This window comes from Orycteropus afer, unplaced genomic scaffold (assembly GCF_000298275.1).
Source record: "Orycteropus afer afer isolate SDZICR_OR568_19922 unplaced genomic scaffold, OryAfe1.0 scaffold00010, whole genome shotgun sequence".
Classification (NCBI taxonomy): Eukaryota; Metazoa; Chordata; class Mammalia; order Tubulidentata; family Orycteropodidae; genus Orycteropus; species Orycteropus afer.
Window position 1 is genome coordinate 11,378,792 of NW_006921597.1, and position 13,528 is coordinate 11,392,319.

Genomic DNA, 13,528 nt, shown 5'->3' on the forward strand with positions numbered 1-13,528 from the left:
AAATATGCAACTACCATGTTGTTAGGTGCTGCTGAGTCAGCTCTGAGTCATAGCAACCCTATGTACAACAGAATGAAACACTGCCCAGTCCTGCACCATCCTCACAATCCTTGTTATACTCAAGTCCATTGTTGCAGCCACTATCCATCTTGTTGAAGGTCTTCCCCTTTTTCACTGACCCTCTACTTTACCAAACTTGATATCCTTCTCCAGGGACCAGTCCCTTCTGACAACATGACGAAAGTGGGTGAGATGAAGTCTAGCCATTCTCACTTCTAAGAAGCATTCTGGCTGTACTTCTTCCAGGACAAATTTGTTCATTCTTCCAGCAGTCCATGGTATTTTCAGTATTCTTCACCAAAATCATAATTCAAATGCATCAATTCTTCTTCAGTCTTCCTTATCCAGTGTCAGCTTTCAAATGCATATGAGGCAACTGAAAATACTATGGCTTGGATCAGGTGCACTAAGTCTTGAAAGTGGTATCTCTGCTCTTTTTCCCATTAGCTTTTTTTTTTTCCCAGAAGTACTTAGTATATGTCTTGGTTTAAAAGCTAAATGCATATAAATAAAGAAGCACTTTTAAGTATAAGAGGGCTTTTTTGTGTGTAGTGAAATATATATAAAAAATATTAGTTGTTCCAACTATTTTTATACGTACAATTTAGTGACAATATTTACATTCCTATATTGTGTAGTCATAACCACTTATTTACCCAAAACCAAAAAAACAAATTCATTCCATCAAATCAATTCCTCCTCATAGCAACCCCATTGGGTTTCCAAGGCTATAAATCTTTATAGAAGCAGACTACCTCATTTTTCTTTCATGGAGTGGCTGGTGGGTTCAAGCCACCAGTCTTTTAGTTTGCAGCCAAATGCCTTAACCATTACACCACCAGAGCTCCTTTATTTATCTGAAGCTATCTTTTTATTTTCTAATATGACATATTTCTAAAAATCCAAAGTCATACTTAAACCTTACAATTAGTTACTTCATCTACAATGCCCCAAAACCTACTTTTTCTTCTCTTTCTATTTCAAGTTGTCTCTTAATGGATGAAAGTTCATTTTTAAGGTTGGACAGTTCCATCTCCTAAAGAAAAAGAAATACAAGGTTCATAAATGTTCCTATCTATTTCTCAAGACAATGAAAATGCAAACTAATGCTCCAATTAAATTCATTTTTATAGAGAAATAAATTCACTTATGAAATTTATATATTTTTAAAAGTCTACTGATATAAAAGTTGCTAATTGACTGTAACTAAAGCCTTCATTAAAACTAATTGTTTATACTTTTCTCTAAAGAAAGATTTAGCACTATGTATAGCTTCTCTTCCTCAGCTGCTCCCAGTTTATCCCACACCTCTTCTTCCAATGTCACTCAGAGTTCCAACCTAATATAACTAAAAAGGGTTTTTTCCCACCATTTCAAAAAGAAATCAGAAAACCACTTACCTAGAAGATCCACACAATCCCTTTCAAATCTAAGACTCTATAATTTTATATAGCTCGAAAAACAGGATTTTATTTAATACTTTTCATTGCCACTAGCCTTCGTGACATTATGAAAATTTACTTTTATGGCTATTTGTTCTGTATCTCACCAAAGATGCTTTCATTGATGACTGTTCCTGTTCTTTGCTTTTATAAAGTCCTAATTCTGAGTCTCTTTCTTCAACAATTTTATCATATTGGTGCTATATTAAACAGAGAAAACATTTTGAGTATATTAAAAACAAAATATATTTTAGTAGGGCTAGTATCCTAATGCATTTAATATTTGGATAAAGTGAGATGTATGAAGTCATTAATATATAATTAAGCATATTTTTATTATTTTTACATTATTTAAAATTTGTAAATCATTTTTAGATTTTTTTATTATATTTTTTTCATTAAAACAATCTAAACAATGAAACATGGACAACAATCTTGGAAATTACACAAGAGCAAGAAATAATTCTTCTTAGTTGAAAACACTGAATTTAGTAATTTTTTAAATAGGCTATAAGGACCAAGACTTCTTAGAAGAATGGTCAATTCCAAATAAGGGGCAGGAAATACATGATGAACCTAGACTATCTTGTCATAACAGTCACTATCAGAGACCACTAGAGTCAAGTCAAAGAGACTTACAAGCCAGCCTCAAAAGGCTGCACTGGCCAAAGATGGAACAACTTTAGTATCAACAAGGATAACAATTGCACTAGATTGAAATATACCAAATATGTCTAAATCTATGAGTTCTCAATGTTACTTAAAATATTTTTTAAAAAGCCTCACTGATTACCTCATGATAATGCTATATTCAAACAACAGTTCATAAAGATGAGGATGTCAGTACAACCCACTTCTCTCCAAATCTTAAAGAAACGTAAGTCTTAATTCCTTAACAGAATGACTATTTAAATCTTAAGAAAACAGAGGACACACAAACACAACAAACTTATGAAGCCTTTCTTTTATTTCTTTCTTTGATAAAAACTGGTTGAGTCTAGTATGTGTTAGACACATGTAGGGGATGTAAATATTCATGAAATAACACATCTGGATATGTGTTAAAATAAATATAAGGTGGAAAGTACTGTGAGAGTATTAGGAAAATCCAAAAAAAGAGTGATTACTTCCATCCATCAGAGATGATAAAGGAAGAGTTCCCCAAGGAAGTGACACCCAAGCTCAGCTTTGCATGGTTAAGGACAGAACTTGGAGAAATGGCGTATCAAGGGTATGCTAGCTATAATTAGTGACTGTTACATAAAGATCATAATACTCTCTTGCAAACAGGAATGTAATCTTGATTTCACCAATTTTAAGCAGAAATATTATATAAAAAGAAAAAAATTACCTTATGTTTTTCCATAAGTGCTACCATTTCAGCTATTTTATGTTGACATCGTATATCAATTTCTTTCTGTAATTTTACTGCTTCATCGGCTATTATTTTTGCTTTCTCAACCTACCAGATAACAAATCTTTCATTAAATTAATGCACAGAACAACAAATTTAACTTAAGGAACATGCACACTACCTATATAAAATGCAGAAATCAGACACCAGGAAATTGGGAAAGCCAATTTGAAAACACATTACTGTTTTGGGTTTATTTTAAGGTGTCCTATCAAGTAAGATGACAATATAACACTGTGATGATCATTTGAACTTTTCAAATAATTATATGCTCAAATAATAGGATCTTTTTAGCTTGTATATAAACCAGTAATTGTCCCTAAAACCAAACCAAACCCATTGCCATCAAGCTGATTCTGACTCATAGCAACCCCCATTGGATTTCCAAGGCTGTAAAACTTTATGGAAGTAGATTGCCTCATCTTCCTCCTGTAGAGCAGCTGGTGGGTTTGAACCATAAACCTCTGGTTAGCAGCCAAATGCTTACCCACTGCACCACCAGAGCTCCCTGATATTGTCCTTGTTGTTGTTAGGTGCCATTGACTCAGCTCCGACTCATGGTGATCCTATGTACAACAGAACAAAACACTGCCCAGTCCTGTGCCAGCCTCACAATCATTGCAGCCACTGTGTCAATCCATCTCATTGAGGGCCTTCCTCTTTTTCACTGACCCTCCACTTTACCAAGCATGATATCCTTCTCTAAGGAATGGTCCTTTCTGACAACATGACTGAAGTAGGTGAGATGAAGTCGGCCCATTCTCACTTCCAAGGAGCACTCCGGCTGCACTTCTTCCAGACAGATTTGTTAGTCCTTTTGGCAGTCCATGGAACCTTCAGTAGTCTTCACTAACAGCACAACTCAAATGCATCAACTCTTCTTTGGTCTTCCTTATTCATTGTCTGGCTTGGGTTAGGTGCACCTTAGCCTTCAAAGAGACATCTATGCCCTTCAGCACTTTACAGAGGTCTTTTGCAGCAGATTTGCCCAGTGCAATATGTTTTCTGATATCTTGACTGATGCTTCCATTGGTATTGATTGTGGAATCAAGTTATATGAAATCTTTGGCGACTTTAATCTTTTCTCCATTTAATGTGTCCTGCTTATTAGTTTAGTTGTGGGAATTTTCATTTTATTTGTGTTGAGATGTAATCCATACTGCAGACTGAAGTCTTTAATCTTCACCAGTAAGTGCTTGAAGTCATCCTCACTTTCAGCAAGCAAAGCGGTGTCATCTGCACTTCGCAGGTTGTTAATGACTCTTCCTCCAACACTGATGCCGTATTCTTCTTCATATAGTCCAGCTTCTCGGATTATTTGCTCAGCATACAGATTGAGTAAGTATGGTGAAAGGATACAACCCTGACGCACTTCCTTCATGATTTTAAACTATGCAGTATTCTCTTGTTCTGTTTGAACAAGAGCCTCCTGATCTATGTACAGGTTCCTCATGAGCACAATTAAGTTTCTAGAATTTCCATTCTTCTCAATGTTATCCATAATTTGTTATGATTCACACAATCAAATGTTTTGGCATAGTCAATAAAACACAAGTAAACATCTTTCTGGTATTCTTTGCTTTCAGTCAAGACCCATCTGACATCAGCAATGATATCCCTTGCTCCATGTCCCCTTCTGAATCCAGCTTGCATTTCTGGAAGTTCTCTGTCAATATATAGCTACAACCACTTTTGAATTATCTTCAAAAAGATTTCACTTGTATGTGGTATTAATGACACTGCTCAATAATTTCTACATTCTGTGGAATCATCTCTCTTTGGATTGGGTACAAATAGGGATCTCTTCCAGTCAATTGGCCAGATAGCTGTCTTCCAAATCTCTTGGCATAGACAAGTGAGTGCCTCCAGTGTGGCATCCATTTGTTGAAACATCTCAGTGGATATTCTGCCAAGTCCTGGAGCCTTGTTTTTCACCAATTCCTTCAGTGCAGCTTTGACTTCCTTCCTCAACACCAATGGTTCTTGATCATATGCCACCTCCTGAAATGGATGAATATCAACCAATTCTTTTTGGGACAGTGACTGTGTATTCTTTCCATCTTTTTTTGATGCTTCTACATCAATCAATATTTTGCCCACAAGATCTTTCAATATTGCAACTCAATTTAACTTTTTTTTTCAGTTCTTTCAGCTTATATTATTCATTATATTAACTGACTTTGTCTTTTCAAGCTGCTCTTTGAAATCTTCTGTTCAGGTCTTTTATCTTGTCATTTCTTCCATTTGCTTTAGCTACTCTTTGTTCAAGGGCAAGTTTCAGAGTCTCTTCTGACATCCATTTTGGTCTTTTCTTCCTTTCCTGTCTTTTTAATGACTTTTTGCTTTCTCCATGGATCATGTTCTTGATGTCATCCCACAATTCCTCTGGTTTTTGGTCTTTTGTGTTCAGTGGATCAAATCTATTCTTTAGATGGTCTCTAAATTCAGGAGGGATATAATCAAGGTCATATTTTGGTTCTTATAGACTTCTTTTAACTGCCTTCAGCTTCAACTTGAACTTGCATATGAGCAGTTGATGGTCTGTTCCACAGTTAGTTCCTGGCCATGTTTTGGCTGAAGATATTGAGCTTCCCCATCACCTCTTTCCACAGATGTAATTGATCTGATTCCTTTGTACTCCATCTGGTGAAGTCAATGTGTATAGTTGCCGTTTATATTCTTGAAAAGAGGTATTTGCAAGGAATAAGTCATTGATCTTGTAAAATTCTATCATGAAATCTCCAGCGTTATTTTCTATCACCAAGGCCATATTTTCCAATGACCAGTGATTCTTCTTTGCTTCCAACTTTTGCATTCCAATCACCAGTGATAATCAATACATCTTGATTGCATGCTTGGTCAATTTCAGACCGTAGAAGTTGCTAAAAATCTTTAATTTCCTCATCTTTGGCTTTGTTGTGGTTGGTGTATAAATTTGAATAGTAGTAGTATCAACTGGTCTTCCTTGTAAGTGTATGGATATTATCCTATCACTGATAGCATTGTACTCCGGGATAGATCTTAAAACATTCTTTGTGACGATGAATGCCACACTATTCCTCTTTGTCATTCCTGGCATAGTAGATCAGATGGTTGTCTGACTCAAAACAGCCTAAGCTAAAGCCTGGGATATTGATATTTATGCATTCCATTCATTTTTGACAAGTTCCAATTTTCCTAGATTCATACTTTGTACGTTCCATGTTCCAATATTAATGGATGTTAATATCCTGCAACATACATTTATTAAGGAGCCCTGCTGACACAGTGGTTTAGAGCTCAGCTGCTAACTGAAAGGTCAGTGGTTCAAACCCATCAGCAGCTCTTTGGGAGAAAGATGTGGCAATCTGTTCCATAATGACTTACAGCCTGGAAACCCTAGGGATAGTTCTACTCTGTCCTACAGGTTGATAAGGGTTGGGATCAACTTGAGACAGTGAGTTTTTTTGTTTTATACACTTATTAATTTTTTAATAATTTCAAAACTAGGAATTTTTATTACTTTTCTCTTAAAATGCTAAAAGAAATATAGTACTTCAGTGTAACAAACTTTCAACACATTTAGTTTTTCCTACCTCTCCCAAAAGATTTTCTTCTGATGTCTTTTTATCCTCAATTTCTTTTTGATAGCTATCAGTCATTTCTTCAAATTTTTGTTTGGCACTTTCTAGTTCTAACTCTAATTTACTGACCTTTAAATAAAGAAAATAACATGAACATTAGTAGGTATTATGTATTAAAAATATTACATGTTCATTTCATGGTTTTGTGAATTTTCTATTCTTCTTTTCCAGAGAAGTTCATTTTAGTTTAAGTTATTTTTGAAGTTGTAATTTATTTCAAGGAAACTATCTCCTAAATACCACAGTTTTTGCTTATGAAAATCTTAAAGAGCTTGGATCACACTAAATAATTTTATCATCTTCTTTTCCTTTCTCATAGTAGACCCTTTAGATTCTCTAAAATTTTATTTTTGGCAAAGATATACAGAGCAATACACATATCAATTCAACAATTTCTACAGTACAGTTGAGTGACACTAGTTAAATTCCTGAAGTTGTGCCAACTTTCTGATATCCTTTTCAGAATTATTGTACCATCAGGAACACAGATTCACTGTCCCCTAAACTTATCATGTAACCTTTTGAGTTGCTTTTGTCAATGTGATTTCATGTAGATAATTCTTTGAAAGAACAAAATGCTCAAGGTGGACATTCTTTTCTAATTAAGCTAAACTACTGTTTGATTTAATGATGACTTCAGGGGATGTTGTCATTTTGTTTAAAAGGTTTAAAGATATCCTCAGAGCAGTGTTTTTTGGGGGACATGCAGTCTCAGTGGCTCCAGAAAGTCAGAATTTCATGAAAACTGGAAGGATTTTGTGAATCTTAGAAAACTACTTATTAATGGAAATTGTAGTTACATCATTTTCCTTACATTTTTCGTATGGTGAAATGTGTTTTATTTCTCATGAAATCTATCTTCTCTCATAAAATACAAATTTAGTACTGAAAAATGATATAAAATAAGCAGCTATATTTAATTTTTAATGAATTTCTCAACAATATTTAAATTTTTAGTTTGAGTTCAGCATGTTTTATTACTGTAATTAACTAGTTAGATAGAAAACCCAGGTGATTCACAGAAAAAGCATATTCCTAATGAGATTAATTTTCTATGAACAACATTTTTAATTGATTTCACATTCTTTGTATAAAAAATTACTTTTATGTAGATATGACTTAAATATAGTAATTATCATGAGAAAAGGGGGATCCTGAACTAGCATCCATTTCCAGATCTTATTAACATAGAGTTAAATTAGAATTGGCATGCACAAGAATTGGGAAGGGAGGCATGTGTATGCAATTTAATGATGAATTAGACTGTATTTTGTCCATCAGTCAACCACCAATCTTAAGCCATAGAATATTACCAATACTAATAAAGCCATCAAGGTACTCATCTTCATTAGTTTTTTTCCCCTTCTGTCCTCTCAAGTATACCAAAAAAAAACCTCACTACCATGGAGTCTATTCCGACTAACAGGATTTCCAAGGCGGTAAATCTTTATGGAAGTGGATTGCTTCATCTTCCTTCCTCAGAGCAGCAGACGGTTTGAACTGCCAACCTCTCATTAGCTGTCAAATGCTTTAGGCAATGTGCCACCACAGTTATTATTTCCCTGCTCATCTTTACACCTTTATTGTACAATTATGTATCCCTAAACCATATTTATGTTTTCATAAAAAAAAAAAAGCACATGTACTATGCTTTTCTGTCTTGCATTTTTCATTCAATATTATGTTTTACACATTCATGTAGGTAAATATAGTTCATTCATTTTCACTCCTGAGTAGTAGTTATATGGATATACCACTGTTTGTTTATGTACCCAGTTGTTCATAGACACTGAACTGTTTCCAGCTTGGATTAATATTCACAGGAATAGTGTCAATGTTTTTGTAAACATCTCCTTTGCAAATGTGTAGAGATTCTCTGTAGGATACATCTAGGATTGGAATTGCTGGGTCATAAAGCATGTTGCATAGGAGCTCTGGTGGTATAGTGGTAGAGGCATTTGGCTGCTAACTGAAAGGTTGGTGGCTCTAATCCACCAGACGCTCTGCCGATGAAAGATGAGGCAGTGTGCTTCCATAAAGATTTACAGCCTTGGAAACACAGTTGCTATGAGTTGGAATCGACTCAATGGCAGTGAGTTTGGTTTTGTTTGGAAGGCATGTTGCATTTTTAGGTGAGATACAAAAAGGAAGTGCACTATACTCCAAAAGAATTACATTTTTTTTCTAATTTACACAGAAATCCAAGGTTTATGTGTGAAAATGGATATTAAGGGTATGGGATAATGGTGGAAAGAACATAAAGTTGGATCCGTATGAATTGTATTGATATGAGCCCACTAAGCAGAGATTTTGCATTCAGTGTTTAGCTCAAGAGGTTAGAAATGGATCTAACAATTTGGTTGGTTGGCTGAAACATGGACCAAAATGTGGGCTACATTAAAGGAAGCTGAAATGCTAGAAACGATCTGAGTTTGAAGTTTGCTTTGCCAAGAGACTTTAAATTACTGATTTTAATTTAAATTAAATTTAGACTTAAAATATTGTTTTAACTTACTATTTCTTCTTGAGATTGTTTTGGTTAATCTATTACATTTTCTCCAAATATACCAGCATAATGATGTTCATAGTAAAGGTATTAACTTTACACTTTGATAAGAATGTAGGTTGTAATTTCTACATTAATAGAATTGTGGTTAGAAAGTGTAATCTGTATGATTTCAGTCCTTTGAAATACATGGCCCTAAATAAGATCATTTTTGTTAAATACTCTGAATTTTTTTATCTCTATATTATCTTACCAATTTTTTACTAGTTGTATCAATTGCTGAGAAAGGAGTATTAAAATCTCTAACTATGATTATAGAATTGTCTGTTTCTCATTGTTTTTTTCAAGTTTTTTACATCATGTATTTTGAAGTTCTGTTATTAGGGGCAAACATATTTATAAACTGGCACCTTTATCATTATGGAATGTCAGTCTTTATCTGATAATATTTCTTGTCTTTAAATCTGTTTTATGTTTTTAATTAAGATTGCCACTCCAGCGTTCCGAGGCTTATTGTTTGCATGGTTATCTAGTGCTGTTATGAAAGAATACCACAAGTGGGTGGCTTTTACAAACAGAAATTTATTTTCTCACAATTTAGGAGGCCAGAAGACCAAATTTGGGGTGCCAGCTCTCAGTCTTCTTTCTTGACTCTGAAGGAAGTCCTCTTTTCTTCTGAGCTTCTATTTCTGGGCTTGGCATCTCTTTTTTCCCCATCTGTGCTACACTTAGTTTGTTTAAACTCTTTTATATCTCAAAAGAGAGTAATTCAAGACACATTCTTCTTTAATCCTGACTCATTAACGTAACATAGATAACCCATTGCCGAGTGAGATTATGACCACAAGCATAGTGGTTAGGATTTGCAACACATATTTGGAGCGGATATAATTCAATCCATAACACATGGTATATGGTATGCCTTTGTATTTAATAGTGTCTCTTATAGATAGAATATAGTTTGGTCTTGAATTTTATCCAGTCTGATAAGCTTTTCCTGTTTATTAATGTATTTATATTTAGTCCATTGACATTTAATGTAATTACTGATATGGTTGGATTCTTATCTATCATTTAGCTCTTTGTTTTCTATTCATATCGTCTCTTTTCTGTTCCTCTGTTCCTCCCTTTGGGTTTTTGAAATATTTTTTAGTATTTCATTTTCATTCCCCTATTGACTTTTTTGGGATCTCTGGTGGCACAGTGCCTAAGGCATTTGACTGCTAACCAGAAAGTGGTTCGAACCCACCAGCCACTCCTCAGAAGGAAGACTGGGCAATCTACTTCTGTAGAGATACTACCTTGGAAACCCAAGGAGGGTTCACTATGAGTCGAATCGACTCAATGGCAGTGAGTTTTTTTATTAGTATTGACGTTTTAGCTATACATCTATGCATTGTTTTATAGTGGTTGCTCTAGGGAAGATATGTTTCACTAATTTATCATAGTCCACTTAAGAGTTAAAATTTTTCTTATTTATAATATAAAAATCTTGTAACAAATAGTCGTATTTATATGGAGTCCTGGTGGTGCAGTGGTTAAAGTGCTCAGCTGCTAATTGGTTCAAACCCACTAGCTGCTCCATGAGAGAAAGATGTGGCAGTCTGCTTCCGTAAAGATGTACAGCCTTAGAAACCCTATGAGGAGTTCTACCTTGTCCTGAAGGGTCGCTATGAGTCAAAATTGACTCAATAGCAGCTGAGTTTGGTTTTTGGTGTATTGGTGTATATATAGGAGCTCTGGTAGCATAGTGCCTAAGGCATCTGACTGCTAACCAGAAGGCTGGTAGTTCAAACACACCAGACACTCCTTGGAAAGAAGATTGAGTAACCTACTTCCGTAGTGATAATGCCTCAGAAACTCAAGGAGGGGTCCAACTCAACGGCAGTGAGTTTAGTTTTTTGGTTTGATGTATATACACACACACACACACACACATATACATATACACACACACATATATATACATATAGGAGCTCTGGTGGTGTAGTGGATAAGGCACTTGACTGCTAACCAGAAGATCAGCAGTTCAAACCCACCAGCCACTCCGCAGAAGGTAGACAGGGCTATCTACTTCTGTAAGATTTACAGCCTTGGAAAACCAATGTAGGTCACTATGAGTCGGAACCAATTCTGTGGCAGTGAGTTTGGTTTTGGTTTTTATATATAACTCACGGCCACTGAGTTGATTCTGACTCACAGCAACCCCCACTGGGTTTCCAAGGCAGTAATCTTTATGGAAGTAAATTGTCCATCTTCCTTCCATGGAGTGGCTAGTGAGTTTGAAGCACCAACCTTCTGGTTAATAGCTTAGGCACTGTGCCACCAGAGCACTATATATACATATGTATATGTATATATATATATATGTGTGTGTGTGTGCATATATGTGTACATATGTATATATATGTATATATAAATATCTTATAAACTGTGTAATAGTGTTGTAATTCTGATTTTAAGCATTTGTATATGTCCTTTAATTTTTACCATTTCTAACGCTTTTCATTGCTTCAACTGACTCAAGTTTCCATCTGCTAACTTCCGTCTGCAGATGTCCTTATTTCACCTTCATTTTAGAAAGGTATTTTTGCCGCATACCAAATTCTAGACTGACAATTTATTTCTTTCAGCACTTTACGTATGTCATTCCTTTGTCATTCTGGCCTTCACTGTTCTGATACAGTATCAGTCACTATTTGTGTCATTGTTCCTCTATATGTGATTTGATGTTTTTCTCTGGTTGTTTGTAAGAATTTTCCTTTATCTTTGGTTTTTGCAGTCTGGCCAGGATATGCTTGCATAGCTAGGTTCAGTTTTCTTTCTATTTATCCTGCTTGGAATTTGGTGAGGCTTATGAATCTATACATTTGTTAACTGTAAGGCATTTTTGAAAAATTCTTCAGATAATTTTCTTGTGAAAAATTATCTGAAGAATTATCTGAAGTTGTAAAACTTACTCTGTTATATTTTCCTCAGGGACTCCAATTACATGTTTTAAACCACTTGCTATATGTAATTCCTCAGGCCACTGAGACAGCATTTCTCCCCCCTCTTTTTTTTAATCCCCAAAATTTTTCTGTTTTCTTCTGACAAGATAATTTCTATTGATCCATCTTAAAATTCACTGACACTTTCTTCAGCCATCTCCAATCCACTATTAGGTTCATCAAACTTTTTTTTTTTTTTTTTTTTTTGGTGATTTGGGTGAAATTTTAAAGAACAAATTCACTTTCCATGCAGCAGTTTACATACACTTTGTCTCATAACGTTGACCACAGTTCACCACAATGCAACAGCTCCCCTCCCACTTCCGCCCGACAGTCACCTCTTCCCTGTGTGTATCCCTCCATGCACCGCTGCACCCTGAGCTATCTCCCTGTGCATAAGCAGCCCTTCTTTCTCCCATGATTTGTTCTCTCAAGGGAGTGTATTTACCTCAGGTAAATGTTCATCTCCTATGCCTGTCTTCTGCTTGACTGGAAGGCACAGGTGTGGGTTCAATTCCAGAACTGAAGAGCAGCTAGGGCCATAGTCTCAGTGGTTCCACCAGGCTCTATCAGACCAGCAAACCTGGTCACTCTCCCTTTATTTTTTCCCCAAATGATTCTGAGTTTTGATCCACATTGTTCTCCCTCTCTATCCTGGGTCTCCTACATAGATGCCCCTCCGAGTGGTTGACATAGGTAGCCGGGCACCATCTAGTTCTTCTGGTCTCATAGTCATATAGGCTGAGGATTGCATGGTGTACCAGTCGCTAGGACTAATTCTTTCCATGAACCTTTGGTTTTCTTCATTCTTCTTTGCTCTGGACAAGGAAAGACCCATCGTTGCATCTAGGTGGCTGCTTGCAAGCTTTTAAGATCCCAGTCCCAGTCACAACTCACCAAAGTAGAAGGTAGAAAAATGTTTTGTGTAGTATGTTATGCCAATTGAACTTGATGTCCCCTGTGGCTATGGTCCAGAACTCACAGGTTCAAATACTTGGTCCCTCTGGGTAGCTGGCTGTGACCAAGAAGTGACTACAACCTTGTCCCTTGTCAGCTCTACTAAACACCTGGGAATTCAGATCATAAAAATATGCTTATAGGACCACTGTCTGCCAACCTTATGCATGGTCTTGGGTACACTCCCCACTTCACAGACATACCTAATAGTTCAGCCTGTCCACCCATCTATCCACCCCTATATCCATGTTTGCCTTCACTGAAAACAAAGTACTGTATGGTCAAAAGGCTTCACCTTTGTTGTCTGTAACTCCCATGTACGTCTCTACGTCTTCCTCTTCCTCAATGTCACCATATTGATCACTCACATTTGGTACATTGCTCTTCTCTTCACCCAAATCAATACTTATCTCTACCTATCTAACAGTGTTCCCTACCTTCCCCTCCCACCCCTGGTAACCAACAAAGAAAATTTCCTTCCATAGATAAATCTTTCCTTGATTTTTACTTATTGGACTAACACAATATTTGTCCTT

The 13,528-nt window shown here is 35.8% G+C and overlaps 1 protein-coding gene across 1 annotated transcript in view; it reads right to left on the bottom strand.

Annotated features, from left to right (window-relative positions):
* The window catches only part of SYCP1 (synaptonemal complex protein 1), a 163,969-nt gene that overhangs the window by 59,163 nt on the left and 91,278 nt on the right, over positions 1-13,528 (bottom strand). Inside the window, 4 exon segments of the mRNA XM_007948815.1 lie at positions 1,022-1,096; positions 1,610-1,702; positions 2,854-2,964; positions 6,492-6,608. Coding sequence (XP_007947006.1) covers positions 1,022-1,096; positions 1,610-1,702; positions 2,854-2,964; positions 6,492-6,608 — 396 coding nt within the window.